Source organism: Natrix helvetica (assembly GCF_964273705.1).
Source record: "Natrix helvetica genome assembly, chromosome: 13".
NCBI lineage: Eukaryota > Metazoa > Chordata > Lepidosauria > Squamata > Natricidae > Natrix > Natrix helvetica.
The window spans coordinates 3,639,208-3,663,794 of NC_138557.1; the positions used below are offsets into that span (position 1 = coordinate 3,639,208).

Consider the following 24,587-nt stretch of genomic DNA (forward strand, 5'->3'; position numbering starts at 1 on the left):
ATTTAATTATCAAACGGCTAATTAGCAAAGCTTAATTTAACATTCTCTGTATGTTCGGGGATGAAACTATCCTTATGGAAGGGAGCTATTTTAAGGCAAAGGAGACCGGCTTAAAATAAAGAACTTTAAAGGTGGCGGTTGAGCATCTTGCCTCGATATTAACAGAGAAAAGAGTGTTTAAAAAAAAATTGTACATTTTAAATGAAATTTCTTTGTCTACTGTCAGATCTAATTCTCAATTATTTCCACTGAGCTTCAGCTGACTTTTTTTTTGGGGGGGGGGGCGGAATCATGTCTGTTATTGTGGGCTTTTTTTTGCCCTGGAAGCAGGAACTGCAAATATTCTTATTTGTTCCAAAGATGGGAATTTACAGATGAACAGAGTTGGAAGGGACCTTGGAGATCATCTAGTCCAACCTCCTGCCCAAGCAGGAGATGCTACACCTTTTGACAGATGGCAGTCGAGTTTCTTCTTGAAAGCTTCCAGGGATGAAGCTCTCACAACTTCCAAAGGCAACTTCTGTTCCATGGGTTGACTGTTCTGTCAATACATTTCTCCTTAGTTCTAGGTTGCTTCTCTCCTTGATTAGTTTCCATCCATTGCTTCTTGTTCTACCCTCGGATGCCTTGGAGAATAGCTTGACTCCCTCTTCTTCCTGAGATATTGGAAGACTGCTATCATGTCCCCCTTGCTCCTTCTTTTCATTAAGCTAGCTAGGCCCAGTTCCAGGGATGCGGTGGCTCAGTGGCTAAGATGCTGTGCTTGTCAATCAGAAAGGTCAGCAGTTCAATGGTTTGAATCTCCAGTGCCGTGTAACGGAGGGAGCTCCCGTGACTTGCCCCAGCTTCTGCCAACCTAGCAGTTCGAAAGCAAGTAGAAAAATAGGAACCACCTTTGGTGGGAAGGGAACAGTGTTCCATGTGCCTTCGGCATTGAGTCATGCCGGCCACATGACCACGGAGATGTCTTCGGACAGCGTTGGCTCTTTGGCTTTGAAATGGAGATGAGCGCCGCCTCCTAGAGTCAGGAACAACCAGCACATATGTGTGAGAGGAACCTTTACCTTTATCTCTGTAAACCAAAGAAGTCAACTTTTTCCAGCCATCCAAATGTCCGGCAACTCCTGGCTGCAAATTCCACAATTTTTCTCAGTTTTTTTGGGGGTGGGGGAAGTCAACAGGCTCAGACAAGACTAAAGGGCAGCTTGAGGGTCTTCCAATCCTTTAAGGGGAGGGGGCCAAAAACACCATTCCCCCGTTCCCCACAAGTGACCGAAGTAGCGACCGAGGGCCATGAAAATGAGATCCCAGTGGCTTCGGAGCCAAATTAAGCCAGGAACTAGCGAGAATAGGAAGGTGGGCTCGCAGCTTCTGAATGCCTCTCGCCCCCCCCCCCTCCTCAAAAAAAAGAGAGCAAGGAATGGCTGGCATCTTGTCTTTGACTCTGCCTGGCATCCTGTTCCCTTCTCAGCACAGGGAGCATATGGCACCGTGCTTTACAATTCTCACCCCATCGATCGGAGACCATTTGGGGCGGGGGGGGGTGCGTTTCCTTTTCCCAGAGTCAATGTTGCCGCATATAAATTGTAATTAACACCGATGCCAAAACGGCACTTAGAGAAAATAAGCGGGTTATTAACATCTGCTGAAGCCTGCCTGGAGAGAGAGAGAGAGAGACATACCATATCACTGGAATGCTCTCTTGTATGACGATGGCTTGTGACGGAGTGGCTTGAAGGCGGCCAAAGGCTGGGGGGGGGGGGACAGGGGGGGTAGCAATAACCATAGCACTTAAGACTTATATACCGCTTCACAGGGCTTCACAGCTCTCCCAAGCAGAAACCCTGGGTCAAAATTACCGTATTTCTTTGGAGTATAAGATGCTTCCCCCCTCCCCGAAAGAGGGTGAAAATTTGGGGGCGCCTTATACACTGAATACAACATTTTTGGCCCCCGCGCATCCCATTTTTCCCAAAAAGGGACGTGCAGAGGGTTTGGGAGTGCAAAACTTTTTTTTTTAAATGCACCTCTTCAAAATCTGGGTGCGTCTTAATACTCTTATAGTCCGAAAAATACGGTATCTAGCAGCACAAAGCAAATTGCCAAGTTTTGCGCCCTTTAAAACAGAAGAAATTTTTGGAGCATGGTAAGGGGCCTGTTCTCACTTTGCGCATTTCCGAGCCCCCCCCCCTCCCCCAAATGGTATACAGATAGTCCTTGAGTTGGGACTGCTCCCTTGACAGTTTGAAGCCCCCTCGAAAGAGGCCTACAGCCAGATTCCTCAGTTGCAATGACCCCCCTGTCGCCCCCCCCACCCCCGTCTGGATTTCAGGCGCTTAGCAACCAGCCTGCCTTTAAAGAGTTTGCAGCATCCCATGCCACATAACCGTGATTGATGGTTGGTTTGTTTTTTTGCTGGAAACTGGCAGTTTTCCGGGGAAATGAACCCAAAGCAAGTGTTGGGTTCACTTAACGACTGCAGGACCGACTTGCGGCAAAAAGAAGTAATAAAATCCGTCGTGGGATGAGCCGCTTTATGACCGGTCGTTAACTGAGGATGACCTGTAAAGTATCAGATCGAGGAAAAACGGCGATTCTGGCCAAATTAGGACGGCAGCCGACAGCAAGCTAACTGGGCCCCAGTGAGGCATATTTTGGCCAGACTGGCTGGCCACAAAAACATACATACACACAAAAATACACAGCCCCCCAGAGTGGGACGTTTTTTTAAAAAAGAAAGAATAGGATCGCCAAAAACTTTGTGAAAAGAAATGTTTATATGCCATCTGGATAGGTAATTCCACGGTTAAACCACTGAACGCAGGGATGAGCTGCACACATTCACACACACAATAACGGATACTCAAGCTGGCTGGTGATTTTGGGCGCAGAAGAGCCCGAGTGAGTCGTGAAGGATTGGAAGGAGGAGGGTGGGGGAGGAAGCAAAAGTCTAGAAAGGCAAGGAGGTGCCGTGACATTCCCGGCTGCCATGTCGTACCTTTCTGTGGAAAAGCAACCACCTTCCCAAATTGTTTTCTCCAGCCTGCCTCAGTGACACCCACACACCCACCCCGGGACAAAGTTACAGGTGGAGCCCAGACCCCCCCCAAGGAAGTATTGGAGAACCTTTTCAACACCGAGTGCCCAAACTGGAACGTGCATGCATGTGTGTGGCTTTGCGCCGGAAACACGAACGTCAGCTGGCCTTTGCACATATGCATGCCGGCCAACTGGTCTTTGGGTTTCCAGCATGCGCATTTGTGCTGGCCAGCTCGTCTTCACATGCGCTGAAAGACTGGAAATCTGGTGACCAGCTGGCTGGTGCACGCATGCCAGTTTTTGGCGGCGTTTTGGGGGTTGTTTTCAGGCTGTTTTTCAGGCTTGAAAAATGCCCCCAAAGCGCCCTGAAAACAGCTCCAAAAACATCCTGGTTTGGGGGCATTTTGGGACATTTTTCGGGCAGTTTTCTGGCTGTTTCCCAGTGGCTGTGAAGACCGACTGGCCGGAAACCAGAAGAGCAGCTGGCGATGGCACACGTGCCCTCAGAGGTGCCATAGGTTTGCCATCACGGCCCTAAGGGGAACCCCCAAAAGGAAAGATCCTCTAAAACAGGGGCGGCCCTTTAAGACTTGTGGACTTCAACTCCCAGAATTCCACCGGGCTGAAAGGTTGGACCCCATGGCTTTAAAACCTAGAAACCTAGAAGCAGCTGGCTCAAAGGTAGCCCAGTGGTCACCGTGGGCCTTTAACCTGCCCCTCAAGAGGTACACTAGGGATGCCGGGGGGGGGGGGGGCGTTTTGTCAAGGGCTAGAAACGAAAGGCTCGACCCGAGACGGCATCTTTAGCCCCACAGCTTGCTTTGAGAAATCTCCCTTCAAAAGGAGGCCGGATCTCAGGGGGAGGAAAGGAGAAGGGAGGGATGGACTCGCTCTTCACGACGGTGCCTTTTGCTCGTCTATCAAAGTCATCACCGAATGTCATCATCTAGAGGACGACCGAAGGGGACATGCTGGCGAGATTCCACCCACCTTCTCCTGCAACCTAACTCTCTAGGCCAGTGGCGGAGAACCTTTCCGGCACCCAGTGACCAAACTGGAAAGATGGTGCACGTGTGTGCACCTGGGCTCGCCAGAGTGCTAAAAATCCAAAGACCAGCAGGACTGTTTTTTGGACTGTTTTCAGGCCGTTTTCTGGCCCAAAAAAACATCCTGGAAACAGCCTGTTTTTTAGGCTGTTTTCCAGAGCTCTGGTGCGTGCAAAAACAGCCCAAAATACTGCCTGAAAACAGCTTGAAAAACAGCCTGAAAAACAGCCCAAAAAACAGCCTGTTTTTTAGGCATTTTCCGGGCTATTTTCCGGTGTTCTGGCGCTCGCATAGACCAGCTGGCCAGAAACCAGAAGGCCAGCTGGTGATGGTGTGTGTGCCCACAGAGAGGGCTATGCGTGCCACTTCTGGATTGCCATCACGGCTCTAGGCGAACCCCTCACGGGGGGCTTCCGCTCTCCACGATGACATTCTTGATTTTTTGTAGAACCACCACTGCTCCTGCCGAGTGGGATTTAGTCAAGAGAAGCGTGGTTGCTCCTGCTAAAATACACTTTAAAAACAAAACCAAACACAAAAAAATAGTGGAGGAGAAACAGGCGGAATATTCGGAGAGGTTTTAGAGCCATTCCTTCTGTGCATTTCATGTTGATGGGAAGGCTTCTTGCCTCTCGCCATTGAACACCGCTCTTTCTGACTTTCGGGGGCGGTGGGGTGGGCTCAGGGAAGAGGAGGGGACTCTGGACATCCAAGAAAGCTGAAGGAAGGGTTAGCACGTGGTGGCTATGCAACCAGAGTTAAAGCAATTGCTAAAAATCCCAAATCCATCTTGGATCCTCACAGTTCAAGACAGTTCGTCTTTTGCCGTCATTTTTGGAGTGCCTTAAAAAGTGACGGAAAGCATAAATCCTGGAGCAGAAGGGCGATGTTCCTCGACTCTGGGCAAGTGTGCGGACTTCCGTCTCCACGCTGGCTGGGGATGGGGGGGGGAATTCTGGGAATTGAAGTCCACAGCAGCTTCAAGCGGCCCAGGTGGTGAGAAAAACCCCCCACGAGAGACGAAGACGGGGGGGGGGGGGAATCAGGTGGCTTCACCCAAACCAGAGACTGATGAGATTCGGAAGAAGAAGAGGAGGAGGAGGAGGAGAGGGGGAAGAGTACATTCTTTCAAGCTGAAATTCTTCTTGCCTTGAATCCCACCTCAAGTTAAAACAAGAATCCAGACGTTAAATAGCAAGGGAGGGGACATGGAATGGGAAGGTCCCATTGCTAGCCGCCGCCCGTTCCCACATTTTGCAGAAACAAGGAAGGGCTAGAAATTTTTTTTTAAAAAAATAATAATAATAATAATGGTGATGGTGTTTACAATATTTTTCCCAAGGGCAAATTCTGCCCAAGTGGGGTCCTTGGAGCAACGTCGAGAACCGTTCCGGCTACGGCCACGAGGCTCCAAAAACAGCGACTCTCAACCCAGGAGGAGGAGGAGGAGGAGAAAAGTGGCCGGCTTCCAGGTCTTGATCTGCTCGTGCTTCGCCCATCACCACCACAAATTCGGCGGCTCCTCGGCCACTCGGCTCTTGAACAAGGTGATCTCGTCCAGGTGCATCATGGGGACGTCCCGGATGACCTCGGTCAGGTCTTCGTGCAGGAGAGGGAAGACGACCACATTCAGCGCAGGGCGCTCGGCCTGGAAACTAACCCAGAAACACAAGGGGTGTTAAGATCAGAGGGGGAACGTCAGAAGGTGACGACATTGTTAGCAGGCCCAGAAAACTCCGATCCCATTAGAGGGAATCTTCGACTTACAACCACAATGCAACTTACGTCGGGCCACAAGGTTTATGGATTGTAATTTTAGCATAGTTAGACCGTGTCTAGTTGACAGACTGGATTTTATTATAGACTAGCCAATAACCAGGCATTGCCCGGATATTTATTTATAGGGGGAAAATGTCCAGACCAAACGTTGTTTCTAATGTTGGATTTTCCCTCTTACCAGAGGGAGCTCCCTTGTGGACTACTGGGAAGCCGTTACCAGGGCAACTTCACTGCACTGTACAGTAAGAGCCATTTTAAGGCACAACAGGATGTAGCTTAACATAGCACACACCCCGAAGGGTATTAGGGATGACTTATCCCAATAGAATAGAATAGAATAGAATAGAATAGAATAGAATTAGAAAGGAATGGAATAGGAAAGGAATGGAATATAGAATAGAATAGAATAGAATAGAATAGAATAGAATAGAAAGGAATGGAATAGGAAAGGAAAGGGAACAGAAGGGAATGGAATGTAGGGAAAAATAGAATAGAATGGAATGGAAATAGAAATGAAAGGAATGGAATAGGAAAGGAATGTAGGGTGGAATGGATGGGAAGGGAAGAGAAGAGAACAACAGAGTTGGAAGGGACCTTGGAGGTCTTCTAGTCCAACCCCCTGCTTGGGCAGGAAACTCTACACCACTTCAGACAAAGGGTTATCCAACGTCTCCTTGATCCAACACAATACAGGATCCATCGTCTAACAATGGTTTTGCTCAAAATAAAGGAAATCTTTTTGCAGGAAATCTTGGCTACGCCACATCCCCAAGTAGAGATGGTCCTCGACTTACAACAGTTCATTTAGTGACCGTTCAAAGTGGGGGGGGGGAGGACTTATGACCAGACTTACGACCGTTTGCAGCATGCCCGTGGGGTCCTGTGATCGAAATTCAGACGCTTGGCAATTAATTCACCTTTATGACGATTGCAAGATCATCCGGCCGACCGTCTTTGCCGACCTTCTGACAGGCAAAGTCAACGGGGAAAACCAGGTTCACTTAACAATCGGGTTACTCACTCAACAGCTGCAACCGTTCCTTTTAACAACGCTGGCTAGAAAGAGGGGCAAAGCTCGCTCAACCGATGCCTCACTTAACGACACAAATTGGGGGCTCGACTGTGGTCATTAACCCAAGGACGGCCTACCTGTCTTCTCCCAGCCCCTTTTTTCTAGCTCTTTTACGCACTGTTCAGTCTGCCTTCCTCTCCATAACTCTAGAATCCGCTGCCTTAAAATTTCCTGTCGTGCCGTTAATTTTCCCTTATTAAAAAAAAGAAAGGGATTGTCGTAAATTTCTCCCTCATCCATGCACATCCAGGGCTGCAGGCATGTTAATTAATGCAACGGGAAAAAGCACTGCACCAAAAGTGTGGTTGTACGCATGCTGCAGCAGAGAGAGAGAGAGAGAGAGAGAGAGAGATGGGGGGGGGGGACATGGAGAGAGAGAGACAGAGAGAGAGAGAGAGAGGGAGAGAGAGGGGACATTGAGAGAGAGACAGGGAGAGAAGAGAGACAGAGAGACACCGAGAGAGAGACAGAGACAGAGACACTGAGAGAGACAGAGAGGCTGAGAGAGAGAAGAGAGAGAGACACTGAGAGAGAGAGACACAGAGAGAGAGAGAGACAGAGAGACACTGAGAGAGAGACAGAGAGCGACAGAGACACTGAGAGAGAGAGAGAGAGAGACAAAGAGGGACACTGAGAGAGAGAAGAGACACTGAGAGAGACACACACACAGAGAGAGAGAGACAGACACAGAGAGAGAGAGAAGAGAGAGAGAACAGAGAGAGAGAGGGGGAGAAAGAGAGGACATTGAGAGAGAGAGACAGAGACAGAAGAGAGACAGAGAGAGACAGAGAGAAGAAAGAGAGACAGAGAGACACACTGAGAGAGAAAGAGAGAGAGAGAGAGAGAGGCAGGCAGGCAGGCTGTGGCACTTAAAATCCACCCACAATCTTTATCTGGAGGAAAATGCCTGTGAAGGTGGAAGATTGGGGCAGGGTGGCGGGGGGACGGGACGGAAACATTTATATATTTGAAAAACCAGCGCAGGCAGCCGTCTCAGGATAATGACGGTTAAACAGGATAGGGCACGAAAGGTGGAACGGGAGGTGCGCCAGGAAGGGAGCAGAGGTGGAGAGCTCTGCTGCAGATTCACGCGGAGTGAATCAAAATGTTTGGCCTCATTTGCTGGCGGAGTGAATGCGGGTCTCGTCTCTTTTCGGTGGGAGAAAAAGAGGCCGTTTGTCACACCCACCCACTGGGCACAACTGCCTTGTCGCTTCCTTTCTGCCCACCTCTTGCTCAAGCGCTATGTCCGTCCGCGTGGCGGAGAGGAGGAACACACACACACACACACACGTGAAATGGACACCAAAATCCCTGCAATTACACGGGGTGTAAATGGACCGCCGGCGTCTGAAAGCGCCAAAGGGCGAGAGAAGATCTGCTCGCGGTTTAAAAACCAGATTCTGGGTTTCTAGTCCTCTTGACTGTTGCATGGGGGAAGATAACAGGCAATCCTGTGCTACCGACAGCGGCTGAATGATGCAGTCGGGACTAGAGGTTAAGAAATTGGGGGGGAAACAACCCGACTGGGGAGAAGCAGTAGAAACTTTCTCTGAATTTGGTTAATAAGATTTAGAGCCTATTTTCAGGCCCTAAGTGGAACTAGAACTAACCGTCTCCTGGTGATTGGGCCAAAGTCACCCAGTCACCCAGCTGGCTTTCATGCCTAAGGTGGGACTAGAACTCACCGTCTCCTGGTGATTGGGCCAGTCACCCAGACTGCTTTGCTGCCTATAGAGGAACTAGAACTCCCATCTCTGGTTAACTTCCAGCTGGGTGGACCAACTCCCATCCTTTCAGCAATGGCTATGCAGCTTGGGGAATTCTGGGAATTGCAATCCACCCATTTGGAAGATGCTGGGGCTCAGTGACTAAGATACCGAGCTTGTCGATCAGAAAGGTCGGCAGTTCAGCGGTTCAAATCCCTAGCGCCCTGTAATGGAGTGAGCTCCTGTGACTTGTCCCAGCTTCTGCCAACCTAGCGGTTCGAAAGCAGGTAAAAAATGCAAGTAGAAAAACAGGGACCCCCTTTGGTGGGAAGGGAACAACGTTCCATGCGCCTTCGGTGTTGAGTCATGCCGGCCACATGACCACGGAGACGTCTTCGGACAGCGCTGGCTCTTCGGCTTTGAAACGGAGATGAGCACCGCCCCCTAGGGACGGGAATGACTAGCACATATACACGGGGGGAACCTTTACCTTATTGTTTCATACCAACTAGCCGCAGCTTTTGAGAATAGGTTGTCTTCTAGAAAGAAAGAAAAAATCCGGCCAAGCTTTCATCCCAGTTCCACATTACTTGAAATTAACGGTAGCTGTTGGAATCTTATTTCCATAAATCAGCAAAAAATGCACAGACGAATTGGCTGGTTCAGTCCATCAGGTTAACAGTGCCAAAGCAAAAACTCCTTCCAACGGTTTAATCAATGAAATTTAAAAAACCAAAACACAATACATAGATATGAATCCCTGCCAATCTTAAGGGATAAGAGAGCCAGGTGGCACAATGGTTAGAGTTACAGTACTGCAGGCTACTTCTGCTGACTGCCGGCTGCATGCAGTTTGGCAGTTTGAATCTCACCAGGCTCCAGGTTGACTCAGCTTTCCGTCCTTCCGAGGTCGATAAAATGAGGACCCAGATTGTTGGGGGCAAGAGGCTGACTCTGTAACCTACTTAGAGAGGGCTGTACAAGCCCTGTGAAGTGGTATATAAGTCTTATTCCTTGGGAAGGGAAGGAGGAAGAGGAAGGAAGGAAGGAAGGAAGGAAGGAAGGAAGGAAGGAAGGAAGGAAGGAAGGAAGGAAGGAAAGAAATGGAAATGAGACGGAAGGAAGGAAGCTGTAGCGGCACAGTGGTTAGAATACAATATTGCAGGCTAATTCTGCCCACAGCCAGCAGTTCGACCGCTTAGAGGGCTGTAAAAGCACTGTGAAGTGATATATAAGTCTAAGTGCTAAGTGGGGAGGGAGGGAGGGGTGGGGGGCATACTAGCACAATGGTTAGAATCCAGTATTGCAGAGTGACTATGCCCATTGCCAGCAGTTCAAATCTCACCAGACTCCAGGTTGACTCGGCCTTCCGTCCTTCCGAGGTGGGTAAAATGAGGGACCCAGATTGTTGGGGGGGGGGGGGCAAGAGGCTGGCTCTGTAAACCGCTTAGAGAGGGCTGTAAAAGCACTATGAAGCGGTATATAAGTCTAAGTGTTATGGCTATTGCTATAAAAGGCCAGGAGCTGATTGCACAAACCTGCAAATTCGACCTCTCTGGTCAATGCTGGCTTGTTGCTTTCTTTCCAAAGGGGGGGGGGGGGGAAGGCAGGGAAATGTGAGTTGGGACGGAGTTGCCAAGATCCGATGCCAGGAAGCTGCCCCCTGGAAATAAGAGAATGCCCTCTGCGGGTGCGGCCACTTTCTCTTCCTTTTGGCTTGGCTACCCTGCCGTGCCCGGCAGTAAATTCATAGAGGGCGCTTTGAAGTCCCAGAATATATAGCAGCTGGCTAAGTGCCAACCAGAGAAGGATTCTGCGGCGCCGAAGGGGAGCAGTTGGCACAAGAGGGCAAGGATGGGGAGAGGCACAACAGCCCCCTGGGGGCCCGGCGGCTCAGGGATTGCTACGGCAGGCAGAAAAAACACACCCTGGGAAGCTGTTTTTCCAACATCTCTGCAAATTAAGAAGTTATTTCAATAATTGCCCAATTAAGCCTAATTTATACTTGGGAAACACATTAATAGTTCAAGCCTCTTGTTCTGCCCCCCCCCTCCCTTTTCTACCCATTCTTGCATCAAGTGGTACATGTGGGCACAAACAAACCATGACAACGAGGCTTTTGATGGGGAGGAAACATTTGAGGGGGGGAGGAAGAGAAAGGAAGGAAAGAAGGAAGGAAGGAAGGAAGGAAGGAAGGAAGGAAGGAAGGAAGGAAGGAAGGAAGGAAGGAAGGAAGGGATGAGGCAGGCCCAGGATCTGATTTCCTTACATCCAAAATATAGAATATAGAATCCTAGGGCCGGAAGGGACCCCCGAGGTCTTCTAGTCCAACCCTCTGTTCAAGCAGGAGACCTTATTCCATGCTGGTCAAATGATTGTCTGGTCTATTTTCGAAAACCTCCAGTGATGGAGAACCCACAACTGCAGGAGGGAAGCCCTTCCACCAACTGTTCTTGCTGTCAGGAGATTTTTCCTTACGGATAGTCCTCGACTTACGACCACAATGGAGCCCAAACTTTTCTCAGCCAAAAGGGGGGGGGGAGTAGGAGAATAGGGTAGGACCTGTGCTCTCTCTTCCCTCCCCTCCCTCCCTCCCTCTCTCCCCCACCCCTCTCTCCCTGTCCCTTTCTCCCACCCTCTCTCTCTCCCCCCACCATCTGTCTCCCTCTCCCACCCGCCCTCTCCCCCTACCATCTCCCTCCCCCTCTCCCCCTCTCTCCAGTGCAGAATCTAATTTCAACAAGTGCTTCCTCCCCCCCTCAAGGACCGCAGCGCACACCAAGAAAGCAGCCCGGCCATTTATTATTCATTCAAGCTGACAGGCCAGTTCAAGGGATCCAAAGCGAGCAGGAAGCCAAAGAGACAATGAAGGAGATCTTCCATGATTCACTGCATTAAGCCCTCCGCGGAGGTGTGGAGCCCAGCCAGAAGACATGCTTAGGCAAGCAGAGAGGGCTTGGCAGCTCATGTACCAACAAAGGGGCTCCTCCGCCAGGCAGAAGAGCCTTTTCAAGGTCAGCGGGAGGAGGGGGAGGAATAAGAAAGAGGAGGAAGGAGAAGGAGGAAGAGGAGGTAAAATAGAAGAAAGAGGAGGGAAACAAATGAGAGAGGAGGAGGAAGAGGCAAAAGAGAAGAGAAGAAAGAAGAAGAATGGGAAAGAGGAGGAGAGGAGAAAGGAGGAGGAGGAGGCAAAATAGAAGAAAGAAGAGAAAAAAGAGAAGGAATGAGAAACAAGGAAAGGAAAGGATGGAGCAGGGAAGAAAAGAAACGAAGGAGAGGCAGAGAAATGAAGAAGAGGAGAAGAAGGAAAAATAAAAGGAGAAAGAGAAGGAATAGGAAACAGGAAAAGGAGGGGGGGCGAAGAAGGGGGAAGATGGGACCCACTTTGGGGGGGGTGTATCTCTCTCTCTCTCTCTCTCTCTCTCTCTCTCTCTCTCTGTCTCTGTCTCTGTCTCTCTCTCTCTCTCTGTCTCTCTCTCTCCCTCCCTCCCTTCCTCCCTCCCTCCCTCTCTTTCTCCAAAAAAAGGAACCAAAACAACTGAATCTCAATGGAGATTCTCAGACAGCTTCTCAACTGAAAAAACTTGCTGGATAAGAAGCACAAGGAAAAAAAAAGGAAAGGACCCCCCACCCCCCCCCAAGAAAGTCCAGTTGTGTTTTGGAAAACAGCCCCTCTGGGACCAAGCAACCACCGATAAGAGCAAAAGCTGCTAAGGAAACTGGTCCTTGTGTTTCCCCCTCCCCCAGACCCATTAAAGACGCTCACCCACCCCTCTCTCCGAAAGGCGTGCAAAACATCTATCACTCTGCTTTCCATCGATCTGTTTTTAAACGGTAGTGATTTTACTTTCCTGTTTTATCGACAGCTGGTCAAATATTTTTGGTTGAATTGTTGGGGAAGAGAGAGGAAGGCAGGCGTCACACACACACACATCCCACCACGAAATCCCAAATGCTGTGAGAAAACTGATTGCTCTCTAAATGCATCAACAGAGGGAGAGAATCAAGATCACATGAAGGGTTAATACCACTTTATAAGGCCTTGGAAAGGTCATACTTGGAATATTTGCATTCAGTTTTGGTCGCCACGATGTAGAAAAGATGTTGAGATTCTGGAAAGAGTGCAGAGAAGAGCAACCAAGAGGATTAGGGGATGGGAGACTAAAATATATGAAGAACGGTTGCAGGAACTGGGTAGGTCTAGTTGAATGAAAAGAAGGACTAGGGGTGACATGATAGCAGTCTTCCAATAAAGAAGAGGGAGTCAAACTATTCTCCAAAGCACCTGAACAAGAAGCAATGGGTGGAAATTAATCAAGGAGAGAAGCAACCTAGAACTAAGGAGAAATTTCCTGACAGAACAATTAATCAGTGGAACAGAAGTTGCCTCCAGAAGTTGTGAATGCCCCAACACTGGAATGTCTTTAAGAAGATGTTTTGGATAGCCATTTGTCTGAATTTGGCTGACAGTGAAAACAAAACTACGGTGTAAAATGGACTGTGTAAATGAGAGGATGTAAAAGAAAAGATCCAGACAACGCCTTGTTCCTATAATATGTATAATTTGTATTAAAACATTACAAAAAAAACTTGGGAAAAAATACCTGGACACCCAGCCTTAGAGCAGCTTGTCCCCAGAGGTGTGAGTCCTACCTGTGAGCCAGAATTTGAGACTGCCCCCTCCACCCCCCAGGATTAAAAAACCCCGTGTTACTTGAGTGCCTCGCTCAGAAGAGGCTGATGGAGAAGAGGCATTGATGGCGATTAATGAGCTGGAGGGACCAACTTTAAGTAGGAAGTGAGGGGGGAATGAAGAGCAGAATTAAATATTTAAGCTTGACTAAAGGACAATTAAAGGGAGTGGATAGGGGTGCGGTAGGGGAAGAAGGAAGATAAATATTTCAAGGGTGTGATGGCTGCTCTGGGCACATGTGTGTGTGTGTGGGGGAGACTACTGGGGGAACTGTTTACAACAAGTGGAGGAGGGGAGGAACATTTGAGAAGGGATCAGGAAAAATTCCTCTGATACGTATCAATTGGGGGGGGGGAAGTGCAGAGAAGAGCAACTAGGATGATTAGGGGACTGGAGGCTAAAACTTAGGAAGAACGGCTGCAGGATTTGGGTAGGAAGGAAGGAAGGAAGACGGAAGAAAGGAAGGAAGGAAGGAAGGAAGGAAGGAAGGAAGACGGAAGAAAGAAAGAAAGGAAGGAAGGAAGGAAGGAAGGAAGAAAGAAAGGAAGGAAGGAAGGAAGGAAGGAAGATGGAAGGAAGGAAGATGGAAGAAAGAAGGAAGACGGACGGACGGAAGGAAGGAAGGAAGGAAGGAAGGAAGGAAGGAAGGAAGATGGAAGGAAGGAAGGAAGGAAGGAAGGAAGGAAGAAGGAAGGAAGCGAGTTACTGGATTTGTTCCTCAAAATCCTCTCTTCATTCTCCCACCCGCCCACCCTTGGGAAGACCAGAGTCTCCGGCGCAATATAAATGCTGCTGCTTGATATATTTTTTTCCAAATAAAGAAATAACCAGAAGGGGGGAGGGGAAGGAGGAGAAATGCACCACGAGAGCCCAGAGGGGTAAAACATTTCTTTTAACGTTGCCCTGTTTTCCCCAGCTCCTTCTGCAATGAGTAGAAAGCTGCTTCCCCCCACATAAGCGTGGGCACCCAGTGGTAGTAGCTCCATGGTTGAAATGCTTTGCTTTTGCAGCGTGGGGAGGGAAGCAGGAAGGGGGGGGGAGAAGAACCCAAGGTGATAACAACTTTTCCTGCAGAATGGATGGGAGGGGGGAGGGAGGGCAGGATTTGTACAGGCAGGAGGGATGGGAGGGAATGTTTGAAGGAACAGCCACAGCTCCACCTAGGGGAAACTTAAGACAGCCTGCCTCTTATGAGGAGGAGGAGGAGGAGGAGGAGGAGGAAGATTCGGGGATGAAGCTACAGGTGTGGTATGGGACAGGACCTCACCTGCCCGGAGGTGCCGCAGGTAGGGATTTGCGAAGGCTTCCTTCCTTCAAGGAAAACACCTTTCGAATCAGGAGAAAAGGTCAATATCGAAGGGAAGGAAGCAACTTAAAACCCCTCTTGGTATCTAGAGGCGTGCTGGAAAAACCCTGACTTGCTTCATACATGATGGTTTATTTAGAACATGGTTTGGCAAAGCAGCCAGAGTGAGAACTGGGTAACCTTAAGGAAGAGTTGATGATTAGTGCTAATAAGCAGCCATTTGATATAGGATTATCCTATGCACCTCTGCATCATAGTCCATTATTATTACTCATACTTTGTGGAAATAAAACTTTCCCCTCACACATATGTAGTAGTCATTCCCGTCTCTTGGGGGCGGTGCTCATCTCCGTTTCAAAGTCGAAGAGCCAGCGCTGTCCGAAGACGTCTCCGTGGTCATGTGGCCGGCATGACTCAACACCGAAGGCGCACTGAACGCTGTGACCTTCCCACCAAAGGTGCTTCCTATTTTCCTACTTGCATTTTTTACGTCCTTTCGAACTGCTAGGTTGGCAGAAGCTGGGACAAGTCACGGGAGCTCACTCCGTTACACGGCGCTAGGGATTCGAACCGCCGACCTTTCTGATCGACAAGCTCAGCGTCTTAGCCCCTGAGCCACCTTAAGATGTGTAAAAAAAAACCTCAACTCCCAGAATCCCCCGTGGGGCTGAGAAACACAGGTATAAATCAAACCGACAATCAAAGAGCCCAAAATGACCTCTATGCCCTGATGTCCAGGTAAGGCTGAGGAAGACCCCCGCAGGAATCCCCAAAGGCCACATTCAGGTAGCATCGAGGACAGCTCTGGGGGGGACGGACGGACCCCAAGGCGAAAGACGGGTTCCTCTCAGGCCTGGCTTTCTGCTGGATAGAGTCGTGAGGGTTTAGTGGGCGCTGACAGTCTCCTCTCCTAATCCCCCTTTTTACACAACCGCCAGACAAAAGGCGCCCCCAGGAAGGCTCGCCCTCCCGTAGAGGCTTTCATGAGCTCCGGCCCCTCGCCCTCACCCTCCTGGCTGAGAAAGTGGGGGAGCGGCGTTCTGCCCTCTTCTGCTTTGTGCTTTTGGAAGCGGCGTCAGGAAAAAAGGCTTTGGAGGGGCTGCTTTAAGAAGCACGAGGATAAGCCGCCGTGAACGTTATTTCTGGCAGGGAGGCCGCCTAGAATATCTCCCGTATTGTTCCAGCTGTCATCTGTCACCCCGTTAAAAGCACTTAGCCGAGTACAATTTTAGTTTATTTTATTTTTGCTCCAAAGAGCTACTGTGAGAGAGAGAGAGAGAGAGAGAGAGAGAGCGCAAAAAAGTACCATATTTTTCAGACTATAAGACGCACTTTTTTCCCTTCAAAAAAGAGGCTGAAAATCTGGGTGTGTCTTATACACTGAATACAGCATTTTTTGCCTCCCCAAACCCCGCTCCCTTTGCAAAAATGGCCCTGCGTAGCCTTTAGGAGGCTTTCAGACTGCTCCTGGGGACTGGGGAAAGGCAGAAATGAGTGAAAAATGGGGCATTTTTTGCTCAATTTTGCCCCCCCCCCCCCAGCCCGCAGGAGCACTCTACAAGCCTCTTAAAGGCTATTCATGCCCTTTTTTTGGAAAAAAAAACAGGCCCACTTTTGGGAGATTTGCAGAGTGCTAAAACTTTTTTTTTTTTTAATTTGCCTCTTCAAAACCTTGGTGCATCTTATACTCCGAAAAATACAGTGGCTGCTTAGAGACAAGCCTGGTCTATTGAATTCTACTCTCCTGTGTAGTGATGACAAGCAGAATAAGCTTGGGAAATCCAGGGGGATGGATGAGGGATTTGGAGCTGTCGCAATCAGGCCAGCCGCGCCTCGAAAAGTTATTCTAAGGCTGAAACAGAGATCCTGGCGAAGGACATGGGGCTGTCAGGGAGTCTGGGATTTACAACCACAACTGGATGTCCGTTGCTAAGCAGAGCGGACGTGAAGGGAGCCCCGCCTAATTTTATAAACTTGTTTTTGCCGTGAATCGCACGGTTGTTTAAGTGAACCCAGCTTTTCCCCACTGCCTTTGCTTGTTGGAAGCCGGCAGTCACCTGCAGCTGTTGTAAATACAGATAGTCCTCAAATAACGAAGACAATTGAGCCCCAAATGTCTGTTGTTAAGTGAGACATGGGTTCAGTGAGCTTTGTCCCATTTTACAACCTTACTTGCCTCTGTTGTTAAGTGAATCACTGGCAGCTGTTAAAACTAGTCACGGTGAACCTGGCTTCCCTGTTGACTTTGTTTGTCAGAAGGTCGCAAAAGGGGATCGCATGACTCTGGTCCACAGTTAAAGCAAGGGTGTCAAACTCATTGAGGGCCACATCAGGGCTGTGGTTGACCTCAGGGGCCAGGTAGGCGTGGCCAGCTCGATGCCACTCACTGGGTGTGGCTGACTGGGTGGGCGTGGCCAGCTTGATGCCACTCCCTAAACTGCTGGCATGTTTCCTCTTTGCATTGGGTAGACCTATTGTGGCCCTCCAGTTGTGGAGCTGGCAGCAGAGTTGGAGAGTGAGGAGGTTGGGGAGGAACATGGCCCAGTCCTAGAGTCTGGGGGAGGCTCGGACGAGGGCTCTGCGTCAGAGGCAGAAACGGGGCCCAGGCCGTCTGGCAGTGATCGGGTGCCCATGGAGCTAGACAGCAGTGAGGCAGAGGAACAGCTGGAGCCTGTTCCCAATGTGCGCATGCGCAGAGCTGCCAGAAGACAAGAACAACTTAGAAATCAGGGTAGACTTGGGAGTAAAGTCACAGGTGGAAGGTGAGTGGCCCCTCCCATAGGAAATAAAAGAGGAGCAAAAGGGAAGTGGGCTTTTGCAGGAAACAATTCGTTCATTTCAGGAGTGTGAAGATCTGTCCGTTAATCTCCGAGACTCTGTGCCCAGTCTTTCCTTGCACAGCTCCTCATTTGGAAAATATTGACATGGCAGCTTTCCAAGCTAGATAAAGTCTGTGGTCATAAATATTCCTTTGAAAGACTGTTTGTCAGGCCTTTGCTGAAGGGGAATGAGAGGAATTCACATTCGTTTAATAAAAGGGGTTTTGTCAGGACCAGGACTCTGCCTCCTGCTTTTTGGGGAAGCCTCGCTCAGAAAACTGGGTCAAAGTGATGTGGGTGGCCCCTTACATTTTCCAGATGTGGCCTTGAGTTTGACACCCCTGAGTTAAGGCAGCGAAGAAGGAACCGTTCAGCAAGAAGCCGAATCGTCACGCTTGCCCTTCAAAAACACGCTCTCCGGATTAATGGCACAACAGACACGTGCAAAGAGTAGAACCGGATGCGGTTTCTCACACTCACCTCTGTATCAAGGCCTGCTGCAGTTTCTTGCAAAGGGTGAGCGACTCCCCCATGAACATGTGGCACATGATGACCTCGGGGCAGTCAGCCATGAACTGCGTCACGGCGTCGGACTGGAGGGTCCCACTCCGGGAGATGATGCAGAGGCGCTGCAGGGACGAACAGCAGCTCAGCGCGCGGAAGAACTGGGCATTGGCGTGGAAGTAAGGCTGTTCCAGTCTGCGAGGGAGAGGAAGAGGAAGAAGGTTGGAGAGAGAGCTGGAGCAGATCTTCAAAGAAATGTGAGGAGGGGCAACAGGGGTGGGATTGAAAAATGTTAGTAAGGGATTCTCTGCCCGGTGGCTGGATGGCCGTGTCCGTGGGGGCGTGGCCTAGTTGGCTTCCTGCACAATGGAGGGGGGGAGTGCATTTTCGCCCTGCCCAGGATCCAGAAGCTTTTTGTGCCCAGAATCCTGGAATTCTGGCTGGGGAATGCTGGGAGTTGACGTCCGCTCATCTTCAAGCTGCCAAGGTTGAGAAACACTGGACCACTAGGTGATCTGTCTGGTCCCTTCCAACTCTATGATTCATGGCTGGCTGGGGAATTCTGGGACTTGAAGTCCACCCGTCTTCCAACTGGCCAGGCTGAGAAACCATGGTTCTTAAGGCAATGTTCAATTCAGAAAAATTGAGACCACCTTACTAAATCTTTAAAGAGCAAAACAGACACAGAAAAAAGAGGGGGCAACATTCTCACGAAACTGCTTGAAATTTGGGGAGCTGTTATCTAACACTGCGGGGGGGGGGGAGAGAAAGAGGGGGAAATCAATTTGGGGCAACTTTGCAGCCATTGTCTTCAACACTGAAGCAGGACTGGAAAAAAATCCCATCTTGTGATTTGCCGCTCGATCCGCCAGATGGCGATGTTGCTCTATCACCTTCTGAAGTTTCCTGATTAAAATTTACCTTTTCTAAGGCTTCCTCTAAATCCAAATAAACATTTAAAGGTAAAGGTTCCCCTCGCGCATATGTGCTAGTCGTGCCTGACTCGAGGGGGCGGTGCTCATCTCCATTTCAAAGCCGAAGAGCCAACGCTGTCCGAAGACGTCTCCGTGGTCATATGGCCGGCGTAACTCAACACCGAAGGCGCATGGAACGCTGTTCCCTTCCCACCAAAGGTGGTTCCTATTTTTCTACTTGCATTTTTATGTGCTTTCGAACTGCTAGGTTGGCAGAAGCTGGGATAAGTCACGGGAGCTCACTCCATTACACGGAGCTAGGGATTCGAACCGCCCAACTGCCAACCTTCCTGATCGACAAGCTCAGCGTCTTAGCTCGACTTCCTTGATTTTTTTTCCTTTCTTTCTTGAGCACGTTTCGTTTCTTTTCCGAAGCACCGAAGAAGCTTCTTGGATGAGAAGTGAAACGTTTTCAAGAAGAAGAAAGAAACCCACGAAAGTTCAATTATCTTTGGAAAAGCATCTCTAGAAGTAGAAAACAGAAGAGAGCTCAAAGGGACCTTGGAGGTCTTCTAGTCCAGCCCCCTGCTCAAACAGGAGGCCCTTTAACAGTGACGGCGAATCTTTCGGCACCGAATGTGTGTGTGTGTGTGTGCACATGTGCGTGTGTTTTCGTGAAAATGGGCCCGTTTAAAAAAATGGCCATGCATAGCTTTTAGGAGGCTTGTAGAGTGCTCCTGGGGGCTAGGAAAAATTGAGCAAAAAACGGGCAATTTTTTGCTCATTTCTGCCCTCCCCAGCCCCCAGGAGCTCTCTGAAAGCCTCCTAAAGGCTATGCATGGCCATTTTGGTGAAGGGGGCAGGGTTTCGGGAGGCAAAAAGTGCTGTATTCAATGTATAAGACGCACCCAGATTTTCAGCCTCTTTTTTGAGGGAAAAAGGTGCGTCTTATACTCCAAAAAATACGTTGGTTTCCACCCACTGTGTCTTGTCCTGTCTTCAGGTGCTTTGGAGAATAAGTTGACACACACACACACACCGCTCTTTGTGGCAGCCTCTCAAATACTGGAATAATGCCATCATGTCATCGCCAAGCCCTCCTTTCCTCTAGACCAGGGGTCGGCAACCTTAAGCAGCCAAAGAGCCACGAAAGTCCACTTCCCCCATCATAGGGTCTCCTGCTAGCACAGCGTCCTTTTCCCTCTATCTGTCCTAACCTATCGATTGTGGGGCCGACCGGAAAACCCTCCCCTTGCCAAAGAGTCTCCTCCTGGCGCGCCGTGCTTTTCCCTCCCCAACCGGAAGCTCCTCTCAAAACTGTGGTGCCGACCGGCAACAGGGAGCTGCCGCAGAGGGACGAAACAGCCACGTGCAGCTCCAGAGCCGCAGTTGCTGACCCCTGCTCTAGACTGGCCAAACCCAAATCTCACGTTTTAGCCTCCTTTGGGGGGAGAATGACACAGAAGCCTCCCTGGGTCATGAGAGGAAAAGCAAGGGGGGGGGAAAAAAGCTGCTGGGCTCACCTGAGGTCTTGCAACCTCCTGCAGTGCTTCAGCATGTCCACCAGAGCCGACACGTACATCACTTTGCCCATCGGGCCCAGGTTGGCCAAGGAGAGCGTCCGCAGGCGCTGGCACTGCACCCCAACGTTCACCAGCCCGTAGCCCGTGAGGATATTGGGCAGCTGAGCCAAGGTGAGGCTTTGCAGGAATGGCAGCTGGCCAATGGCGGCCACTTCAGCGTCCCCGATACGCTGCGCCCGGCTGCAAGGGGGCAGGGAGTTCCGAATGGCCGGCTCGTTCCGCGGCATGGCCGAGGAGAAACTGGAGCCGATCAGCTCCAACTTTTCCAGGAACGGGAGGCTTTCCAGAAGAGTCCAAAAGACGGAGGACGGCGGTCTGAGATTGCTCTGCTCCAAGCAGTTCCTGGGATACGTCTGCACCCCGATCCGGACTTTTTTCCCAAACCCTTGAGAGTGAGCCACCGGCTGCACCGAAGGCTTGTCGGCCGTCAGCAGGGCGGCGGCTGCGTCAGCCACGGCGCAAACCGGCAGCGCCAGAGAGAGGAGGCCTTTCAGACGAGACAGCACCTGGCACAGGTGCTTCCCCAGGCCTTCAGGGCTGTGGTGGTGGGCGGCGGAGAGGTTGAGGTGCTTCAAGTTGCAGCAGGTGTCCACCAGGGCTTCGGCGATACCGCTGTCGATGTCGTCCTCCGCTTTCCGCAACAAGGAATCGGGCGACAGGCAGTGGACGCAGCCGCTCAGGTTCAAGCCCACCAAACTGCCCACGTCTCTGCCACTGTTCAGCACCCGCTGGACCAGCTGCCCGCCGGACAAGCTGCAGCGGCTGAAGCTGAAGTAGAAAGGGTTGCTGAACTTCAAGTGCTGCAGGAGGCTGGAGCCGTTCATCCAGGAGCGAGGCAGCTGGAGAGCGTCTAACGTCACGTTCCGGGCCATGGAATCCAAGAGGTTTTTAACGGCGCAGCTCTGGGCAAACCCACCCGGGGCGGAGATGAGGAAGGCGTGAAGTTTTTCCGGGGTCCGGTCGCTCAGAACCGCTAAGTACAGCCTCACCACTTCCTGGTTGACCGGGCCAGGCGCCAACCGGGCGTAAAAGACCCGTAGGTTCTGGTAATGGGGCACGTTGCTCTCCCCGACCATGAGCTGGCCGGAGATGATCAGGCCCTCCCGGGATCGGTCGAGGATCTCAAAGTACAAGAGCAGCTTCTCCAGGCTGGTGCAGCAGGGGACCACCCCGTAGGAGGGCGTGTAGAGGGTCTGCTTCAACTCCAGCACCCGGCTCAGGGTGGCTTTGCACTCGCTGCTCAGGTGGGAGGCGTCGAAGCCGGGGTTCACGTCGATGGCCAGCGAGCGGAGGTGCTGCAGGGCAGAGAGCATCTTCGAGAGGCGAAGGGAGGTGAGGTGGCAGCCGGAGAGGTTCAGCTTCACCAAATTCTTGCAGCGGGTCACCTGATCGACGGTCGAGCCCGGCAACCAGTAACAGCCGGTCATGTCCAGCTCCTGGATCTCTTTCCCAATCTCCTTCATCAGCCGCTTGACCTTGTCTTTGTCCACCTGCGTAGAAACAGTTCGGGAAACTGGTTATGGCAGGCCTAGATTTATTGATCAAGCTTAGGACAACTCACACATGGTCTTTCCAGGGGCTGAAGACTGAAACGCCGAATTATAGGATCGCGGGCAAGTTCTGGAGAAGCTACAAGGAAGGGAATGCGAAAGTAATCGCCATTGACTCTGGTGGAAACACCCCAATCTTCCCACCCAAAGGCCATCTGGAATGCTAGGAGGCCTCTGGAAATCTCTTCAAAGCAAAGATGGTGTGTTTATTCTATGTACCGTACTTTTCGGGCTATAAGACGCACTGGAGTATAAGACATACCAAGATTTTAAAGAGGTAAACAAGGAAAAGGGGTTTTGCCCTCACCAGCCCCCAGGAACACTCTGCAGGCCTCCCAAACCCTCTGTGTGTCCCGTTTTTTGCAAAACCAGCGTGCGCAGAGGGTTTGGGAGGCCTGCAGAGTGCTCCTAGGAGCTGGGGAGGGCCAAAACGGCACTCCTGAGGGGTTTGGGAGGCAAAAAACAGACTTGTTTGGGAGGCAAAAAACCGACGCCCCATTCATCCAGGGTCATCCTAATTTCTGGGTCAGCTTTGGTAGCCCCTGCTCACCTGGTAATCTTTATGCAGCATCACAGTGTGAGTCAGGCTTTTGTCAAGACTGAGGGCAGACAGTTTCCGACAGACGCTTCGGACATTCAAGACAAGATCCAACACGGGAGTATATCGCAAGATGTGCAAGAGGATTTCATCAGAAAACTCCATTAAATTCATGCCAAGATTCTCCTCCAGGTTCTCTTCGCTGGTTGCGTCCTGCAGAAGAAAAACAAGGACTGAGAAGAAACAAAAATCTGGAGAAAGGAATCAGTTAGATTCCTCCAGGGACCCAATTAACTGTTGTGGCACACCAGTGGCCAGCAGAGCTGGCAGCAGAATCAGACAGTGAGGAGGTTGGGGAGGAAGATGGGCCAGTCCTGAAGTCTGGGGAAGGCTCTGAGGAGGGCTCTGGGTCGGAGGCAGAGGGAGGGCCAGGGCCGTATGCCAGTTATCAGCTGCCTTCAGAGTCAGACACCACTGAGACAGACAAACAGCTGGAACCTATTCCCAGTGTGCGCATTTGCAGAGTTGCCAGGCGAAGGGGACAGCTAAAGAACAAGGGTCGATTTAGGAGTAAGGCCACAGGTGGAGGATGAATTCTATTCTAATGTATGGGTGTAGGCATATACATATGTATGTTTATAGCATGTCTATATGTGTATTACGTGTACACTTTTGAGATTAGGTAACAGAATTTCATTTTGAATGTGTGCCAGCTATTGCTGTGGCTATTTTTCAGTGGTGGTGTAACTTTGATCAGTCACTAAATGAACTGTTGTAAGGTACTGTTGTACATAAGGGGGTTGGAGTAGAAGACCTCCGAGGTCCCTTCCAGATTCTCTTCTATTCCCTGTTCAATTCCTTATTCTCTTCTATTCCTATTGTATTCTGTATTTTGTTCTATTCTATTCTATTCTTCATTCCAATATCTATTCTATTCTAAACTCCTATTCTATTCCATCTTATCCATCTTCACCTTGTTCCTCCTCCTCCTCTTCTTCTTCTTCATCATCTCTTATATGTTTCCCTGCTGCTCCATTCTCCAGTCTTCCCTGCGTCTCCTCTCTTTCATTGGCCCATCTTAAGAACCCTTCCTTGGACGAGGAAGGCAAGATCTATTGGCTGTGGATAATGGAAGGGAGAGTCCCCTAAGGCCTATCTTGGAAGCCCTGCCCTTTCAAATGCAGGAGCCAAACAGCTGGTGGGAGGTTATAAGGGGGAGGGGGAAGGGGGGGTCCAGCACATCTGGGAGGGGCCCAGACTGTCACTCAACCGTCACGTGACCTGAAAACCCCACAACCCACCGAAGCCCCCCCCCCCCCGCTCCCTCCCTTCATAGCCGTCCAAGGCCACAGGGCCCCCTACCAGAAATAAGACGTCGGGCCCAGCCAAAGTCGCGTCTGCGGCTGCCAAACGAAGCCTCCCCCCGCCCTCCGCGAGGCCCTTCCTGCCCTGACACGCGTCCTCCCGGGTTCGGACGTGCGAGTCAGGGGTTGCCATGGAGACGCCGAGGCTGGCGAAGAAGGCGAGGCCCTCGGTCCGAAGGAGAAGGCCGAGGCCTCTTCGGCGAGCCGGACTTACCTCACCGGAGGAGGACGCCATGGCCCGGGAAAAAGGGGCCCGGTCCGAACCGGCTGAGAAGCTCGCCCTCCGTCTTCTCGCCTCACACGGCTTTCCCTTCAGCCGGCAAAGAGAAGCGACGCGAGACTTCCGGCGCCCTCGCGACGTCACTTCCGCTCCGAGAGGCGTGCCTTGCGGCCGCCATCTTCAACGAGGCGCCGCGGCCGGCAGTGCCACGATGGGCGTGGCCTCACGTGTAGCCGGAATGATCCAATTATGCAGGCGGTGGGGGGGGGAGAGAAAACTGGCCGGGTTTTTCCAACTTGGAGGGGACCCCGCCCGCAAACTCGTGCATTTGAATTGTGGGGGGCAGTTGCACTTGTGGGTCAGAAGTGGGGTGAGGGCTGCAAATCCTGACCTCAGGTTTGGGGTTCCCCCCCCCCCCAGCCTGTGCAATTGCCATTTTAAAGCCTTTTGT

At 50.8% G+C, this 24,587-nt stretch overlaps 1 protein-coding gene across 1 annotated transcript; it reads right to left on the bottom strand.

Annotated features, from left to right (window-relative positions):
• Positions 1 to 3,791: 3,791 nt before the first annotated feature.
• FBXL18 (F-box and leucine rich repeat protein 18) lies at positions 3,792 to 24,326 on the bottom strand. Its single transcript, XM_081966139.1, has 5 exons — positions 24,131 to 24,326; positions 22,565 to 22,765; positions 20,405 to 21,954; positions 17,944 to 18,162; positions 3,792 to 5,740 (listed from the first exon to the last, which is right to left on the bottom strand). The coding sequence occupies exons 1-5, from the start codon at positions 24,149 to 24,151 to the stop codon at positions 5,584 to 5,586; spliced, it is 2,148 nt and encodes a 715-aa protein (XP_081822265.1). The 5' UTR covers positions 24,152 to 24,326; the 3' UTR covers positions 3,792 to 5,583.
• Between the last annotated feature and the right edge of the window lie 261 nt (positions 24,327 to 24,587).